We start from the raw sequence: 19,694 nt of genomic DNA on the forward strand, positions 1-19,694 counted from the left end.
CACAGAGGGCATCCTTGATATTCTGGCTTTTCACCATTGGTTATAAGTTGGAGTCATCTGATAGACTCTTTTTATCAAATAAGAAAGTTTCTATGACCAGTATAACTCAGGATTTTTCTCAGGAATACATTTAGTATTTCTCCTTTGTCCTGTTAATATAGTCAATTATGCAGACTTAGGATGTTAGACCATCTGTATAGTCCTGGGATAAATTTTCTTTGGTTATTTATTAATACAGTACCGGCTTAGATTTGCTAGTATTTTATTTAGTATTATGCAGTTTTTAAAAATAATTGAGACAGGCCTATAGTTTTATTTTGTGTGTATGCTGTTCCTATTCGCGTCAAAACTAGTAAAGGTTACACTAGCCTAAAATGAATTGAGAAGGTCTCATTATATTCTCATTATTTCAGACAATTTATGTCATTTAAATTTAGGTGGACGCTCTCACCTATAAAACCATCAGGGCCTACCATCCCCCCCACACCCCCAAGGTGTTACTACCCTTGGTTACCTTTCTGATTTCTTTGTGGTTATTATCTATTCAGGTTTTCAGTCTCTTGTTGAGAAAACTTGTTAATTTATTGTTTTCTAGAAAATCATTTACTTTTCCTGGGTTTTTTAGTTTATTGGTAGAAAGTTGTAAATAGTATTCCTTTAAAATTTTAAAGCCTTGTGCATATCATGGTCTGTCTTCTTTCTTATTTCTCATTCTGAAGTATTTTTGTATGTACTCCCTTAAGTGTGTTTATTGTACAGTGAATGTATTTTAAATTAAACTTGCATTTTAGCACATGGATGGTATTATGAAAAAATCTGGTAATGATTTAACCTCCTCTTATGCCAACTGTGGTTCTTCTTGCCTGAAGTGAGTTGTTTGAGATGTCCATTGGAAATGCAAAGAGCTGATTCTGCTTCTATAACTTCATCGGTGTTGTTTGTTAGTATTCGAGGGCCCCTCTTGGTTAGACCTGACACACTCGTTGTCACACGTTCTCTCATCGCCTACCATCCCCTCAATAGGACTTTCCCACCCACGATGCCACCATTTCCCTTTCTGTGAGAATATGTTAATTTCCTAAGTAGCCATAGTGTTCTGTCTTATTTGATGCCATTATCACAAGACAGGCGTATTCTTCTCGACTATGTGCATGGTCTAGACAGAGGAATGTGGAAGCAGGCTGTATTGTAGACTTCTGGTCTTTTGGGAAGCTATCATATTTAGTAACCCTGTCAGCAAGTATTTGAGTGATTCCCATGTGTCCAAGACTGCTGTAGGTGCCATGAAGATACAAAGGATTTCTCAGGCATTCGAAGTCCACAGTAATTTGGCTCTGAACAGCCTTCTCAGACTCAGTGACGTTGTCTCAAGCCCACGGACTCCTTCCTACTTTGAACACACAATGCCCTGTGCTCTCTTAATACTCTAAATGGCTGTTCTCTTGCATACAGTTGTCAGAATCCTGTCTACCTTTCCTTCAAATTGAAGCTTAAATCCCTTCCCCTTTACCGGGCCTTTCCCAAGGTCAAGCTATCTCCGACTGATGTGTCCATTTTGCAAGGGTAAGTAGATTTGTCGATCCAGATAATAACTCTAGTAAGGTGTTTGGCAAGCTGTGTGTTGAAAGCTTTGGGGACCAGATGAAGAGGTATACGCTGGATGATAGTAAAGACGGGAAGATTTGTAACTGCTTAGTGACTTCTCGTCCCACAGGGCAATTTCTAACGGCGTGGCACGGGGCTGTTTTTTATCGAGTCTTAAGTTCCACACGTTCACTCATTCACTTGTTTACTCGCCGTATGTTTATTGAGTACTGCGTGCTGGAAACCGTGCCGCATGCTGGGGAGATGATAGCAAACAAAGGAGACAGTTCTTCCTTTTAGGGTATTGCAGTCTAAGTACTTGAACAAAGGGATGGAAATGTATGAAAAGCTTAAAAACACAGAAAGCCGATGCAGCGGTAATGTGGAGCTTATCGAGATGGTGACCACGTTGAATGGCAGAAGCAGTGTATAGGATGATCTCCCCGGACTGGAAAGCTAGAGTATATATTCAGCCCATTTATTTCCAAGGGAAATTTCATTGGGATAAGGATGTATAGCCTTATACTTGCGTTCCCAAACCAACTGTGTAAGAGGAAGTCTTGACACATGGACACAGCGTGAGTAAAACAAAAAGAGGCAGAACCTTTCTTTAGAAAATAAAGTCAGCGTTAATAATCAGGGGAATGTAACTGCCAGGGAGAATCAGGCTCTGTGGATAGACATGTAGCATCTAGAATGAGAGGAGAGAGATCTTGCCTGCCTTGTTCCAGGCAGGTGTATCTGGATTGCTATGTTCCTTTATAAAAACCAGACCGTAAGAGGGATTTGAACCGTCAGAAATTTGTACTCTAAGAGTATGTGATTTGCAAACATTAAAAAACATTCTCAAGGCAATTTTCCAGGAATTTTTCTACACTTGATACACTTGAGAGAAAACATAAGTAAATTTATCAATCAACAAATATTCCATAGAATCTTAGGAAAACAGAATCAAAAGAAATCTTAAAATAGTCACCTGTTGTTTATCTACTGTGCTTTGAGGGTTTCAGAGAAAGAGTGAGATGGGCCCCTCGCTACTCCTGAGGGATGGACGGGAGGCTGGATGCATGGAAGGTCTGTATCAGGCTCTCTGGGGAAGCTCAAGGGCACACCCGTTAATAAGAGGTAGGTCTAGGTGTTCAGGGAGTATGGACTTAAGCGCTGGAGAAGGCAGTGAGCAGATAATTAGAGCATGGTGTGAACTCTAGATAGAGCCAAGCTCCCAAGGATATTGAGGAGGATCACAACTCCCAACTTATCATATAGTACCTATTTCTGGGAGCTCCCTGGTGGTCTAGTGGTTAGGTCCTGGCTCTTTTACCACTGCAGCCCGGGTTCAATCCCTAGCCTGGGAACTGAAATCCCACATGAAGCCACTACATGCTGCAGCCCATCAATATAATATTCCCTATTTCTGGGCTTCTTCCTGAATTCTTTCTCTTACAAAAAGGAATTTCTGGGTCATTTCGTACTGGCAAGTACTCTGGTCTTTTCGCACCACAGCCCAAGTAGACTTAAGCTTAAAACATATTTGTGGTCAGGTGTTGCCTTTTAACCTTATTCTGTTACCTTGGGAATAAAACTTCTTAGCTGGATACACCACGTCTTGCTAATCAGACCTCTGCCAGCCTTTCTACTCTCACCTCTTGCTCTTGTCTCCCGTACGACCCTGTGCGTCAGCCTTGCTAAGGTCCTTGGAGTGCTTGAAAATGTTGTGCACCCTTCTTCTTCTGTTTTTGTATTTGCTTTCCTTTTGCCTTGGCGGCATAGCTTTCTCATGTTTTTAAAAAGCTAATTCTACTCTTGCTTTTAGTATCAGCTTGTGTTTTACTTCTTCCTGGAAGACCTTTACTTTCACTCAACACTCCTCCTAAAATAGATGCCCCACCTTTAGGCTCAGCTGTTACTCTGTCTATGCCTCCTTCATAGTATTACACCATTAGAATTGTTGGCATACCTATTTTCCCACAAAGTTTGAGAAGATGTATGTCTCTGATCTTTGTATTTCCCATTACCAACACAGGGCATGGGTTCACATTTAGACAATAAATGTCTGTTGCATGAAAATGTAACTAAAATTTTTGTTTCTGGAGAGATAGACTGTCTCCAGTGACTTTTCTTTCAACATCAAACTCAGTATTAATAAGGTGGAAACTGCTTAGGGGGAAGATAGGATGAATGAACAAGTTAAAATATATATTGATTATTCTCCGATAAGGGATTAAGCTAAAGATTTACAAAGTGCAGATGTTACCTTGACTCGTGTGATAATGTGCTCTAGAAATGAACTAATGAGAGATGATGGTATCTGAGCTGGCCTTGAAAGCCCGGTAGCGAAGATTTGGATTAGAAGAGAGGATTGGGTTTTCTATTGAAGGATAATAAATCCCCATACATTTAGTGGCGTAGGACAATACCTATGTATCATTTTGTGGTTTCTTTAGGTCAGGAGCTTGGAACGCTGTGGTGATTCATGACTTGGGGCATCTGGATTTATGTGATTAGAATACTGTGGAAAAACTATAGGGCAAAGCCTTTTCAGTCATCAGAAAAATCCTCTTATCATTGATGGAAGGTGTAATAAACATGACCAGAAGTACAGATGCGTTAACTACCTTTGGAGGTATCACATAAGGAGAGGCTTCGTATGAACAGTCAAGGACCAGCTGTTCACCCTGGCTGTTCCTTAGAGCCTAGAGTCTCTCAGAGGTGAAGAAAGGCAAAGTGGTTAGGTCTCGCTGTGCTATCCAGCCCTAATCTTTGCAATTACAAGTTTGTGGTATTTTTATAGTTGTCTCTAAGGGATTTAATCACAGCCATGGACGACAGTGTCCGTAGTTGCAATGCGCTCTCTCTCTCAGCCCATGGGAAGAGAAACCTGGCGTACTGCACCGTGTTGCTGGTTGGGACAAAGTCATTAGTCTCGGGAGGCTGTTTCCCTCCTTTTATTAGGGAGCTGGTTGACATGTTGCAGCGTGCACAGTGATGGGGGTAATACCAGACTAGGAGTATAGCTCCGTAAGGCAGGCCTGCGGGTGCCTGGGCAGGCACGCTACCATTAGTGCTGACCAAGTGATGCACAGGCTTACCTCTGGTGTTAAGGAGAGACTGGAATTGAGACGAGCAAAAGTTGAAGCTTGGAAACCAGTTAGGAGGCTCGAGGTTGGGTGGGAGATGATGCTGGCGGTAGACATGGAGAGAGAGAGGTAAACACATCTGCGGTGGCTTCAGTCAAGTCCTCGTTGCCGCATCCGCGGTTACTGGCTAGGCCTCGGGTTACTTGGTTTTGTGACAGTGGTTATTAGTTCCTTGAAACATTCTGTTCCTCTGACTGCGGTGGCACCAACTCTCCCAGCTGCCCTTCTGCTTCTCTGGAATTCTGAAAAGTTTTGCAGCATTGTCTTTCTTTGTTTCTAATCCCTTAAGAATTGATGTTCCTCAGGATTCTGTTCTAGGCTCTGTTCTCTCTCCTTCTCGCGGTCTTCCAGAATGATCTCATTACTTCCATAGCACTCATAACCACCTGTGTGCTCATGGTTGCCGTGTCTTTCTCTGCAGCCAAGATCTGTCTCGTAAGCTCCACATCCTCATGTTCAGCTCCTACTCAACACCTGCTCTTGGACGTTTCGCAGGCGCCTCGAACTGAAAGCAGAGCTTTCCTCGCAAACTGCTCGTCTCCTGCCCACCATTCATTAAATGACCTCACCGTGTTCCCGGTTCCCCAAGCCGTGTACCAGCCATCCTTTATTTTCTTTTTCTTTTGCACTACAATTTATGTCAAATAAAATTAGAACTTAAGTGTACAGTCTGATGAATTTTGACAAATATACACACCCACAGTGTCATTATTTAGAGAAGATAGAGAGTATTTTTCGCTCTCCAGAAAGTTCCCTCAAACCCCTTTGCGAGTCGTTCTTACACCTTGTTCTCACCCCTGGCTGAGTGAGACACTTTTCTCATGGCCTCCTCATTTATTAGCTTTTCCTGTTCTTGAACTTCTTATGAATAGAACCATACGGTGTACCCTCTCAGTTTCTTCTTTTGTGTTAGCATGCTTTTGTGTTTTGTTGTAGTGTAGATAAGTAGTCTGTTCCTTTTTATTGCTGAGTGTTCTTTTTCTGTGAATACACCGCAGCATCGCAGCTGGCTTATGCTTTGTCCTGTTGATGGGCATTTGAGTTGTTTCCGCTATGGGGCTGTTATACATAACGCCTTTAGGAGCATGGTTCCAAAAGTCTTCTGTGGGGCACTGGGGGAAGGGGAATTGGATAAAGGTGGTCTCAAGGTAGAAACTTTCAGTCGTAAAGATGAGTACTAGGGATGTAATGTGCAGCATGATTAACAGTTAGCACTGCTGTATGTTATATATGGACGTTGTTACGAGAGCAAATCCTAAGAGTTCTTATCCCAGGAAAAAAATACTTTTACTTTGTATCTATATAAGACGATGGATGTTCACTAGACAATAGTGTATGTTGATTATATTTCAATAAAATTGGAGGAAAAAATGTTTTCTGGGGATATGCTTTCATTTCTTTTATACATAAGAGTAGAGCTTCCCACCCATGTGAGAGGTGAATATTTAATGTATTAAAATTACCAGTTTCCAAAATAGTTGTACAATTTTAGGATCCCACCAGCCGTGTTGGGACGTTCTAGTTGCTCTACTACCCCTGACGTCATTTGGTATTGTCTGTTTTGTAAACTCTAGCCAGTATATATAGTAGGCTTGTACTGGTATATCATTTTGATTTTAATTCTTTAATTCTTTAGTGACTAATGATATTGGCTCATTTTATGTGCTTACTGGCCAGTCTTGTTTTTTTGTTTTGTTTTGTTTTTTTGTTTCTTTGGGGGGCCATGCTTGTGGAATGCAGAAGTTCCTAGGGATCAAAACTGCATCACAGAAGTGACAACACTGGGTCCTTAATCTGCTGAGTCACCAGGGGACTCCCTTATGGGCCATTTATATCTTCTTTTGTGAAGTATATGTTCAAATATTTTGCCCATTTTTATTTATTGGGCGGTTTTTTATTGTTAATTTGGAGGAGTTCTTTGTACATTAGGAAACTACTTTATCAGATAAGTAGGTGGAAAACAAATACTTTTTTCTCACTCTGTGACTTGATTTTTTTTCATTTTCTGAATAATGTCTTTTTGATGGGTAGAAGTTTTAAATTTTGATAGAGTATGCTCTTTCAAGTTTTTATTTTATGGATCGTGTCTTTTGTATCCTATTTAGGAAATCTTTGCCTAATCGAAGGTCATGAATATACTTACTTCCCTACATGCTTGATAGGGAACTTGACAGTTTTAGCTTTTACATATAAGTTTTGATCATTTCAAATTAATTTTTGTGTACGATGGGAGGTAGAGATTAAGGCTTATATTCCCCCGTATTGCTATCCAGTTGTTTTAGTGTCATTTGTTAATACTGCTTTTCTTGCCCTGATCAAAAGACAAATCGAATAGGTCCATTTCTGTAATCTGAGTTCTGTTTCATCAGTCATATCTGTTTAGCCTTACGCAACTACTATTGTTTTACAAACCAGCTTTATGATAAAGTCATAAAATATGATAGTATAAGCCTCACAACTCTGTTCTTCAACATTTTCTTGTCAATTCTAGGACTTTTATCTTTCCGTATCAGTTTTATTATTATTATTATTTTTGCTTTTTAGGACTGCACCTGCAGCATATGGAGGTTCCCAGGCTAGGGGTTGAGTCGGAGCTGCAGCTGCTGGCTTACACCACAGCCATAGCAACATGGGATCCAAGCCATGTCTGTAACCTACACCACAGCTCACGGCAATGCCGAATCCTTAACCCACTAAGCAAGGCCAGGGATCAAACCCATGTCCTCGTGGATACTAGTCGGCCTCTTAACCTGCTGAGTCACAATGGAAACTCCCTTCCATATCAGTTTTAAAGTCAGCTGGTCAATTAAAAAAAGACTGCTAGGATTTTGATTGGGAGTAATTTATTCTAGATAAATATAGAAGGAGACTTGACTTCTTAACTTCCAATCCATGAAATAGCACATGATTCTATTTGTTGAGGTGTTTTAAAATTTCTCTGAGCAGTGTTTAATATTTTTCACTGTGTAGGTCTTTCAGAACTTTCTTTAAGTTTATTCCTAGTTATTTGTTGGTACTGTATAAAAATGCCATTTGATTTTTTTGTATATTAGAATCTTGCAGTCTTGCTAAGGTTATTATTAGTTTGATTAGAGGTTAATTTTTTTCTATGTATACAATCAGATAGCATCTATGAGTAGACTTTCTTGTTTCTTTTCTATAGTTATGAATTTTTTATTGCCTTATTGCAATGGTTTGGATCTTGAATACAGTGTTGAATAGAGTAGTGAAAGTGGGTATCTTTTCTTGTTCCTGATCTTGAAGATGGTTTAGCTGCAGGTTGTTTTGTTTAAGACCTTTTATCAGATTGAGGAAACTCTCCTTTTTCCTTGGTTTGTTAGGGTTTTTTGTGTTAAGTTATTAACAGGTACTGAATTTTATCAAGTGCTTTTTTAAGGCATCTTTTGAGATGATATGATTTTTCTTTTTCATTCTGTCACTTTTGATTTTCAGGTGTGAAATCAGCCTTGTACTCAGATAAATCCATTTGATCAAGATGTATACCTTTTGCATACATTTGTATGTATGTTTGATTTGCTAACGTTTTATGAATGTTATGTTCATGTGTGATATTTGTCTATAATTTTCTTTTCTTTCCTGTTTTGGTATCAAGGTTATCCTTGCCTCATAAAACAAATTGAAAAGTGTTCCTTCTCTGAAAGATTTTTGTTAACACTAGTATTTCACCAGTGAAACCATCTGAACTTAGAGTTTTCTATGTGAGAAGGTTTTTAATGACAAATTTAGCTCCTTTAACTGATAAAAACTACTCACATTTTCTATTTCATTTGTTTGCTTTGGAAACTTGTGGGTGTTTTCTTTTTTTGTTTTGTTTCATTTTGTTTGGCTGCACTAACAGCATGTGAAAGTTTCCAGGCCGGGGATCCAACCTCCATACCACAGTAGTGACACAAGCTATAGAAGTGATGGGGCTGGATTCTTAACCCCCCTGAGCCATCAGGGAACTCCTAGCAACTTGTGGTTTTTAAACAACTTACCTATTTCATTTAAGTTGTTGAATTTATTGACATATTATTCATAATTTCCCCTTTAAATGTTTGTGGATCTGTAGTGATGCCTCTTTTGCATTCTTGATGTTGGCCATTTATTTTCAAGCATCATTCTTCATTTCTCTTTTTTTTTTTTTTTTTGTCTTTTGTTGTTGTTGTTGTTGTTGTTGTTGTTGTTGCTATTTCTTGGGCCGCTCCCGCGGCATATGGAGGTTCCCAGGCTAGGGGTCGAATCGGAGCTGTAGCCACCGGCCTACGCCAGAGCCACAGCAACGCTGGATCCGAGCCGCGTCTGCAACCTACACCACAGCTCACGGCAACGCCGGATCGTTAACCCACTGAGCAAGGGCAGGGACCGAACCCGCAACCTCATGGTTCCTAGTCGGATTCATTAACCACTGCGCCACGACGGGAACTCCTCTTTTTTTTTTTTTTTTTAATTTTTCACATCTGTACCATCCTTCCTGTTCCTATTTTAATTTAGGACAATGCCTAAACTTTTGCTAAGGTTCTTTCAGTAACCTCACACTGGCCTTCCTGTTTACAGTCTTGTTTCTCTGTATCCCAGTCACCTTCTTACGGGAAAAAAGATCTTTCTAAAGTGCAAGTGTAATTAATTAAACCTTCCTTGGTTTAAAACCTCATTGTTTCCTAATATCTTCAGAATAAAAATCTAAGCTCCTTCATATGGAACACAATATCATTAATGATAAGGTATCTATTCTCTTGATAGACTCCTGGTTTTCCCCTATATTTTCTTCTCCTTTTTAATCTTTCCCTGTGAACTATAAGAAGCTCTGTTTCGTTGCTTTTCTCGGTGTTCTAGTCTGTCATTCTTCGTCTTGAAATTGAATGCAGCATTTCAGATAAAATGCGATCAATATTAAGTAGACAAAAATTGCTTCCTAACTTCTCCTTTACTGAGATTATTGTTAATATCTGATTATATGGTCTTTTTTTATTAGTAATTTACTATGTTCTGTCAATTTCTGCTGTACAGCAAAGTGACCCAGTTATACATTTATATACATTCTTTTTTTTCACATTATCCTCCATCATGTTCCATCAAAGTGATTAGATATGGTCTTCATATTTATTTGACCATATCTAATCTTAATATTTATTGGTCTTAATATTTACTTGACCTTTAATTCAATATATCCTTACATTCACAGCAATGTATAGTTGCAAAGCATTATTTTAAGCTCAGTTTCAATTTAACAGTTATACCGAAACATGCTGAGTAATAGGGATGCCTCTATTGCTATAATCAGAATACCTACCAGATAACTGCTTGATCCTCCTTCTCCCCACGCCAGTGATGCTAAGCTTTATTTTCCAGCTTGAGAGTGTTAGTGTTGGTATTGACTAATCACCTAGATGGCTGAATGATGTATGTTATTACTTTATTATAGCACCATGTCCTAGTTTGCAAAATCAAGAAACATCCCTCTGAAACTGGCTTGCTGGTTTGGAGGTAAAGCAGCTGTTTCTTTTCTTGTCAGTCCTTCACCTCTTCAGCCCCTTGGGAATCAGGATGTCCCACGTTATGTTTAAAAGTCTAAACACTTCAAACTTTTATTCTCCTGTTGAGTTCGGAGGGGGGACGTTATTAGCTCTGTCTTGATGTAGCAGGGGCTCAGAAAGTCTATTTGGATAACACTGAAGATTGGAGGAAATGTGACTCTGTCTGTGTGTTTTAAGCCCCTAAGGTAAGATCAGAAAGCGTCTGGGGCAGTGAGAGCCAAATAGTTGAAGTCATACATTAATTATGGTCATGAATCATTTTTATTTTTAAAGTCTTTACCATTTGACAAGGTTGTTTGCATAGTACCAGTGAGTTTTAGGCAGCATTTTCCCTCCTTTTAAAGTAACAGGCTGTTTTGTTGATTTCTACTCTGGGTTGATGCCTATCGTATTAGAATTCTGATAACATTTTTAGAAAAAAAATTGCTTGTTTCTTACCAGAATGAATGGTCTTTAATTTATGTGGCTTTTGTTTTGAATATATTTTGAAGTTGTAAATATAAAAAACTCTCCCATTAATCACTTATATCAATCAAAATAATCAAAATCCTGGGACTGTACTTTTATACGCAGGCCTTAGCCGACTTTCAGTCAGCAGTGTATTTTGAGTGCCTTTGTGCCGCAAATACTGGGAATGTATAGGAAAAAATGAGTCGTCCCCCACTCGCAAAAGATCTAGTAAATAAACAAGGAAGTGAACAGTTACTGTAACATGGGGTGCTGTGATTTTTGTTAGTGTTTATACATGATGCCATGGATTTTCATGGCGAGAGGTGCCTCCTCTACTTGTCTGGAAGAGTCGGGGAAGACCTCCGAGGAAGAGCTTATGCTCAAGCTGCCTCCTAGTGGGTTTAGGAGCGTATTTATCTGCTAAGAGACAGGGACGTGTAGGCAGATAAAACAGTTCACTCAAAGGTGCAGAAGCAAGAAGTGGCCTGATGTGTTTGGAGCGCTGTCAGTAGTTCAGTATTGCTGGAATTGAGCAGGCGAGGTAAGAGTAATAGGAAATGAGGATGGAGGTGTATGCTGGGACCCCATCTGGCTTTTGTTTCCTTGCTTTTAAATTTCTTTCGAGTCACCTCTGTAGGAGATTCTTCCTATCAAGAGATATACGCATACATACCCAGAGCAAGAGGCAGTAGGATGGAGAATAGTCTCCTCTACTGATTCCCGAGGAAGTTGCTGAAGAACTGATCTCATGAGCCATCTCATGAGAGTTGCTCCCTTTTAGATGACCTGAGAAATGCTCAATAACCATCAGGCAATTTCTAGAAGAACATAGTATTTCATGAATATTTTTAGTGCATAATGTCATGATACTAATAATACTGTTGGCAGAGGTGTGGATTTACACACAGTGAAGTGCTTATATCTTAAGTTTAAGGTCTGTGTACCCATGTCGCTCTCACCTCCATCAAGATAGACCATTTCTGTCACCTCGGATGGTTCCTTTCTCCCCCTGGTTCTCTAAAGGTCAGTCCTGCCCCCCACATGCAACTGGTGACTCTTGATTTATGTCACCATAGATTGCTTTGACTTCTTCTTGAACTCTCTTTAAATGGAATCATATAGTATGTATTTTTTTTGTTTCTGGCTTTTTTCACTCAACATAATGTTTTCAAGATTCATATATATCAGTATTGTTTTCCTTTTTATTGCTGAGTAGAATTTCATTGTGTAACTATACCATGATTTGTTTATTAATTCTCCTGTTGGATCAAAATTTGGGTTGTTTTCTATGAAGATTCTTACACAAATCTTCCTGTGGACATGGCTTCATATTTCTTGAGCAAATGGTAAGGAGTAAATACTGGGTCATAGGTTAGAGGTATGTTCAACTTTTAAGAAACTGTTTTCCACAGTGAGGATACTGTCTTACACTTCGCAGGCAAGTCCATGCAAGTTCCAATTGCTCCACATCCTTGCTAGCATTAGGTGTTGGCATTTTAATTTTAGTTATTCTAACAGGTGCGAAATGGTATCTCATTTTGATTTAATTTGCATTTCCATGATGACTAAGATTTTGAGCACCTTTCCCTATGCTTATGGGCCTTTCTTATTTCTTCTCTTGTGGGATATTTCCCTCTTTTGCCCATCTTTAATTGGGTTGTCTCTTCGTTGCTGATTTGTAAGAGTTCTTTATATACTCCAGACACAGTATTTTGTCAGATGGATGTTTTGCAAGTATTTTCTCCCAGTCCATGGATTGCTTTTATATTTTCTTAATGACATCTTTAGATGAGTAGACTTTTTTGGGTTTTTTTTTTTGGTAAATCCAGTTCATCCGTTTTTAATTTTATGGTTAGCGCTTTTTGTGTCTTCTCTAAGCAATTTTTGCCTACCCCAAGGTTATAAGAGATCCTCCTATAATTTTATGATTCTAGCCTCTGTTTGCTATGATCTCCTTGCGTTAGTTTTCTTGTCTGTGGGGAATGAGATTCATTTTTTTGCCAACTGTGCTTATCCAGGGTTCCAGCAAAATTTCTTTAAAAAACTTTTTTTTAACCATTAATTTGCTTAGGTACCTTTGTCCAAAATCGATTGGCCATGTATGCATAGGTGTGTTTCTGTAGTCTTTATTCTTTTCCACTGATCTATTTTTTGATCCTTATGTCAGTACCATGCGTTTTTTTTGTTTTTTTTTGTTTTTTTTTCTTTTGGCTTGTTTGTTTGGTTTTGTCTTTTAGGGCCACCCCAGAGGCACATGGAAGTTCCCAGGCTAGGGGTCTAATCAGAGCTACAGACGCCAGCCTACCTCACAGCCACAGCAACGCAAGATCCGAGCTGCATCTGCGACCTACACCACAGCTCATGGCAACCAGACCCTTAACCCACTGAGCGAGGCCAGGGATCAAACCCCCAACCTCATGGTTTCTAGTCTGATTTGTTTCCGCTGCGCCACGATGGGAACTCCAGTACCATGTTTTTTTTTTTTTTTTTTTTTTTTTTTTAATAGCTGCACCTGTGGCCGATGAAGTTCCCAGGCCAGGGGTCAGATCAGAGTTGCAGCCGCCGCAACGCTGGATCCATGCCATATCTTCCATCTATGCTACAGCTTGTGACAACGCCAGATCCTTAACCCACTGAGTGAGGCCACAGATGAAACCCACATCTTCCCAGAGACAATGTCGGGTCCTTAACCTGCTGAGCCACGACAGGAACTTACGGCGCCATCCTGTTTTGATTACATACCTTAATAAAGAAGGAGATCTGGCCAATTTCAAGATAGGTTTATGTCTTCTAGCTTCTTTGTTTTTCTTTATAATTTACAGTATCAACTTCTTAATTTCTATAAAAAGAAACACAAAAACAAAGCCTGTTGGGATTATGATTGTGATTTTGAAATTATTGGCACAATATGGAAATATAACTGAATGTCGTCTTTGTATTCTGTGACATTATTAGTTCTAGTGGTTGTTTTGTAGATTCCTAATGATTTTTTACGTGAAAATCATGTCATCTGCAACTAATGACAGTTTGACCATTTAAAATATGTACATGCATACAAAATATATAAGCTATATTTGAAGACAAAGAAGCCAAGAAAAATACAAACATGTAATTAAAGCAAAAAAGAAAAAAAATCTGTTATTTTTTTCAATGTTCCTTGTTTCAAGAGGGCTGCTGCTTGAATTCAATCTTCTTAACTTGAGATTATTGATAATTTTTTTTGTCTTTTTGCCTTTACTTGAGCCACTCCCGAGGCATATGGAGGTTCTCAGGCTGGGGGTGCAATCAGAGCTGCAGCCGCTGGCCTACGCCAGAGCCACAGCAACGCTGGAACCGAGTTGCATCTGCAACCTACACCACAGCTCACGGCAACGCCGGGTCCTTAACCCACTGAGCAAGGCCAGGGATCGAACCCGCAACCTCATGGTTCCTAGTCGGATTCGTTAACCACTGCGCCACGACGGGAATTCCGAGATTATCGATGGTTTTTTTCTTTCTGTAGACCTGTAAGTAATAGTTAGCCTTCAGAGCACTGACACTCTTCTGGTGACTTTAGTAACGCACTTACTATCTCTGGGCCTCACTTTCCACGTCTGTAAAATGATAGGATTCAGTCAGATTTTTTTCTAAGGTCTCCTGCAGATTCCTTTGAGTTCTTCATTTTAGTTCTCAGTACACCAGGGGCAGTCAAGTGGGTACAGAAAGGGTGTTTTTAGAACATATTGTAACCCCTGTTATTTCCCCATTATACGTATGCTAGAGAATTGTGAAATGATTGTTTGAGCTCATTATTAATTCTCTTTATCCTGGAAGGTTTGTCCTCGTTTTGTTCCATTTAAGTCTGTGGCTCTGTGTTGAAAGTTTATAGTTAACGCACTTAAATTTTTCTACAACTTTTATTTCCAGGCTTCACAGAGCCCAGTGTGCAATTAAACAGACTCAGGTAACTGTTCAGAAAATTGGAAAAGAAATTGAAGAAAAACTGAAACTTACATCTACAAGCAATGAGCTGGTAGGTTTTTATATCTTACCTGTTTAAACACCTTGATGTCTAAATGTGGTCATCATATGCTTTTTGTACTAATCCCCCACACACACACACGCACCAAAAAAAGAAAAAAAAAAAAAAACTTTAGGTAGTTTCTTTTTCCTTTTTTTTTTGCCTCTGAGACTTTTGTTGGCGTTTAAATGTTAGAAATAAACTTTCCCCATCTGCTAATGATGTAACGTAAAAGTGCCTGCCTTTTTAGGCTGGTTGAAACTTTAGATTACATACAATTACTTAGAATATAATCAAAAGCTATTTTATTAATGTCTTGTAAATGTGAACTCTAGACGCAGACTGTATAGTGAATGAAAAATAGCTGCCAAAAGAAAAAAATAATAAACTTTGGGCACTAATCTCTTTTTAAAGGATGAATTTAAAATTATTTGAATTGAATTTAATAGGCTGGTTTATGGACAGTGTTCTCTTTTGGGAAAGATTCTTTTAATGAGGTATTTCCAAAGAAAGATAAATTCCAATCCAAATGGATACTTCAGATATTAGTATAACTTCTGGTTGCTTTATACTTTCTAGTGGAGAAAAAAATATTAATTTTGGAATGAAGAGTCTATCTTCGTAAGCTGAATAGTGGGTGTAACTAATAAATTGACATTTTCTCAAAATGAAGCCAGAGGGCTCTGCATAGCTCTTGATGAAATTTATGCTATGAATAATGATTCTTAAAATAAAATTCAAATCCTCAAATTAATTTCTAAATAAAAAATTTTAAGTATTTGTTAGCACGAACTCAGTATCATAGGTAGGCAGCATCTTCAGCTGTTGTTCATAGCACTTTCAACCAGGCAGAGTCTTTATGGCTCCCCACAAAGGTTCTGTTACCTTTAAGGATCTGCTTGAGAGGAGTTCCCGACCTGGCTCAGTGGTTAACGAATCCGACTAGGAACCATGAGGTTGCAGGTTCGATCCCTGGCCTTGCTCAGCGTGTTAAGGATCCAGCGTTGCCGTGAGCTGTGGTGTAGGTTGCAGATGAGGCCGGGATCCGGCGTTGCTGTGGCTCTGGCCTAGACCGGCGGCTACAGCTCCGATTGGATCCCTAGCCTGGGAATGTCCATATGCCGCGGGAGCAGCCCAAGAAATGGCAAACAGACCAAAAAAAAAAAGATCTGCTCGAGATATTAATTCAATAGATAAACTGTAAAAAGCAACACCACAATTATCACAATTAACTTTGTGCACACCTCTCATGCAATTTGAAATTAAAAGATGACAAAGTATTTAATCTATACAAAATTGCTGATTTTGACTTATAAATATTAGTGTCCTATAGTTCAACCTAGTATATAAAAATGGCTAGTGTTGTAGCTGGCACAGAGAAGGCATACAAAATGCAGTAGCCGCAATAACTATAGTAGTAATATTTATTATTCATATGACTTTTCTTGCCTATGGAAAATCTTCCACTTTACAGAAATTGTTAAAGCACTTCCTGTGGTAGCTTAGGCTCAATAAAGGACCAAATTTCAGACCACAAATATATTGGAGGAGGAGAAAAGAATAGCTAATTTTAATCCTTTCTTTTGTGTACCGAGATGCCACGTTGTAAAAGCCTTTGTCTGAGGAAAAACTTCTAGGCTTTATTTTTCTTATTTTCCTCTCCCAAGGCAAGACTGGGAAATTACTTATTTCGTTAAATGGCAGCATATGCTTTGTCTCAGTATGGAAAAATGTGTGTTTAATCCTATTTTTCTAAAATCTAAGTGGTGACACGCAGAGCAAGGTGATAGAATGTATGAGTTTAAAGAGGTCAGGTTCAGAGGTTCACTGTGTGTTTTTTGTGTGGCCTAGTCAACAGAGAAGAAAATCATTGGATTTTTGAACTGAAAGTGAACCCAAAAATCTAGTTCCCTTATAGCCACAGTTAAAACCACACCCCTCTCAGTACATTCTGTCCCCTTCCTGCTCTGCTTCTCTCCTTTGCAGTATTTATTAGCCTTTAACATGCTCTATACGTTATGTGCTTTAGTTATTGATCTCTTTAAACTCTGAGAAGAGGGATTTTGTCTATTTTTTCTCCTCGCTGCTGGTAGGTCTCAGTGCCTAGAAAAGTGTTTGACCCATAGTAGGTGCTCAGTAAATATTTGTTAAATTTGAAGAATGAGTCTAGCATAATCTCTTCCTTTTAAAATAACAGGAAAGTGAGCCCTAAAGAAAGTAAGCAGCTTTCCCATCATCATTTGACACATAGGGACAGAAATTTTGGTTAACTCGTCTCCTTTCAGTGAATAATATCATGTACTTGTTAATTATGTACTATAAGATTTACTTGTAGCAAATGAAAAGCCCTGGCTATTATTTTTTTTCTTTCATTTCCTTTCCAAATTAACTCAAGGTCATTATACTCCAGCCAAAGCAGTTTCAGTGTATAAGAATTAATTTTAATTCCTTAATTTTTATTTTTTCTCGAAGTGTAGTTAATTTTAATTTTCATAAAATGCAATCAGAAAGCATATTTGATGCAGAAAGAGGCAAGATTAGCTTCTAAGATCAAATTTCATCCAAGAAGAAATTGGATTCCTACTCGATGATTTTTAAAAAATTGGCATCTTCTCACATTATATCAAGGTCTAACTATTGTTTTGGCATTTAGTTATATTTTTTAGAAAATTTTTGCTGTTGTCATTTTGAATTTTTGCTTATGTATTTTGGATTTTGTCAAATTTCCGTTCCTTTTATCTATTGAAATATTTTGTGGCTTTTCTCCTGGGCTAATGGTGGTGAAATACATTGACTGGTTTTTGAATGTTGATCCAATGTAGCATTCCTTGGGAAAACCCCTCTTGTTCATGATGAATTATTCTTTATATGTATCATTCTAGATTCAATTTGCTAGTACTTGGTAAAGAATTTTTGCATCTATATTCATGTGGAATATTGGTCTGTAGTTTTGTTTTCCTGTCGCTTCCTTGTCTGGTTTTGTTGTTGGGGTATGTTGGCTACAGCTAGTGAGTTGAGAAGTATTTCCTCTGTTTTCTGGAAGAATCCGTATGGAATTGGAATTATTTCTTAAAAATGGTTGGTAGAATTTACCAGTGAAGCTCTGAGCTTGGAGTTTTCTTTGCGGGCTTTGAGCTGGGAACTCAGTTCTTGAAGAGTTGAAGTGTTAGTGAGGCTGTCTACTGCTTGAGTGAGCTTTGGTAGCTTATGTCTTTCAGGGGTTTGTCCGTTTCATTTAAGAGGTCAGTCTTTTTAATTTTAGTTAGTCTGTTGGGTTGTACAGTACTTTCTTACTTTGTTTTATCATTATATTTCTATTAACATTTTTCATATCTTTACTGGTTACTCATGTATCTTTTAAGAGTATAATTTTAAATATTTTTGCCCTATTTAGATTTACAGAAAACTTGGAAAGATAGTTCAGAGAGTTTCTAGACACCCTTTCATCCAGTTTCCTCTGATGTTAGCTTCCTGAATGACCAAGTTGCATTTGACATGGTACACGTGACTTGGTATATCTTCAGACCAAGGAATCAACATTGATACATTCCCGTTAACTGTGGACTTTATTCAGGTTTCGCCAGTGTTTCCACTAATGTTTTTGTTGTACAACAGTTTCAGATTTATGGAATTACTACAAAGACGATACTGAGAGGTACCTTGAAAACCCTGCACCCAGTTTTTCCCATTATTAACATCTTACCTTAATAAGGTACATTCATCACAGTTAACCTGTACTGATAAGTCATCATTAATTAAAGTCCATAGTCTTATTCAGATTTCCTTATTTTTTACCTAATGTCCCTTTTCTGTTCTAGGACCCCCCCCCCAACCATACTACATTTAGTGGTTATTCTTCCTTAGACTCTTCTTGGGTGTGAAAACTCCTGATTTTTTTTTTTTTTTTTTTTTTTTGATGACCTTGACAGTTTTAAGGATTGCAGTGTGCAGCTGTTTTGTAGAACATCCCTTGATGGGGATTTGTCTGATGTTTCTTTGGGATTAGACAGGTTCGAATATCTTTTGTTGTTGTTCCAATGTCCAGTCCAGGGTACCACACTGGATTTGGTCACCATGACTTCCTGGGCTTCTCTGAGCTTTGAGAGTTTTCATTCTTTCCGATCTTTAAATCACCAGGACCGATCGCTGTCGATAATAACCTTGACCATCTGGTTAAGGTGGTTCCCCCTGGGTTTAGGCATGGGTTTATGTATGCTAACGTTCCCTGTCCATGCTCAGTTTTTTGAAAGCAAAATACTCAAGAAGAGGGAACTTAAGTATTATCTCCTGGAGGGGAGGCTATTTGCATACATCGTCTGTAATTCTTTGTGAGGAAAATTTGTCCCTTTTCCCCCCACTCCCAATCTCTGCATTTATTTATTCAGTCATTTATTTAACAGTATGGATTTGTGTAGGTTTCTTTACTATGTTATTTATTTTCTTCCTTCAACTGTGGCATTGAACGCTCTTTCAAGTTGGTCCTGTGTCCTTCTGACATGCCCTCATCTCTCTCTCTCTTTCTTTTTGGGGCCACACCTGGAGCACATGGAAATTCCTGGGCTGGGGGTGAATCAGAGCTGCAACTGCCGGCCTACACCACAGCCACAGCACACAGGATCTGAGCCACGTCTGTGACCTACACCACAGCTCATGGCAACACTGGATCCTTAACCCACTGAGCAGGACCAGGGATCAAACCTGCATCCTCATGGATACCAGTCGGGTTTGTTACTGCTGAGCCACAAGAGGAACTCCCCTCATCTCTTTTTTGTTTGTTTTTTAGAGGAGGTTCTTAATTTCTGGCACTGTGTGATCCAGCTCATTGTGTATTTTCCCTGTCTTAGCCTTAGAACCATCCATTTCTTCTAGAAGTCCTGTTCCTTTCATTGGATAATGGTATTTAGAAACAGGATCTGGGCACTGGGTGTGTTTGTTCTTGTTGAGTTGTGGCTGCAGCGAGGCCCTCTAAGTGGGCAGGGCTGGTAC

At 38.9% G+C, this 19,694-nt stretch overlaps 1 protein-coding gene across 6 annotated transcripts in view; it reads left to right on the top strand.

Annotated features, from left to right (window-relative positions):
* The window catches only part of UVRAG (UV radiation resistance associated), a 282,079-nt gene that overhangs the window by 109,009 nt on the left and 153,376 nt on the right, over window positions 1–19,694 (top strand). For all 6 annotated transcript variants that reach the window (XM_021062526.1, XM_021062529.1, XM_021062531.1 and 3 more), the window contains one exon: window positions 14,615–14,720. In XM_021062526.1, the coding sequence (XP_020918185.1) occupies window positions 14,615–14,720 (106 nt within the window). The remainder of the gene's footprint in view (window positions 1–14,614; window positions 14,721–19,694) is intronic.

This window comes from Sus scrofa, chromosome 9 (genome assembly GCF_000003025.6).
Source record: "Sus scrofa isolate TJ Tabasco breed Duroc chromosome 9, Sscrofa11.1, whole genome shotgun sequence".
Lineage (NCBI taxonomy): Eukaryota > Metazoa > Chordata > Mammalia > Artiodactyla > Suidae > Sus > Sus scrofa.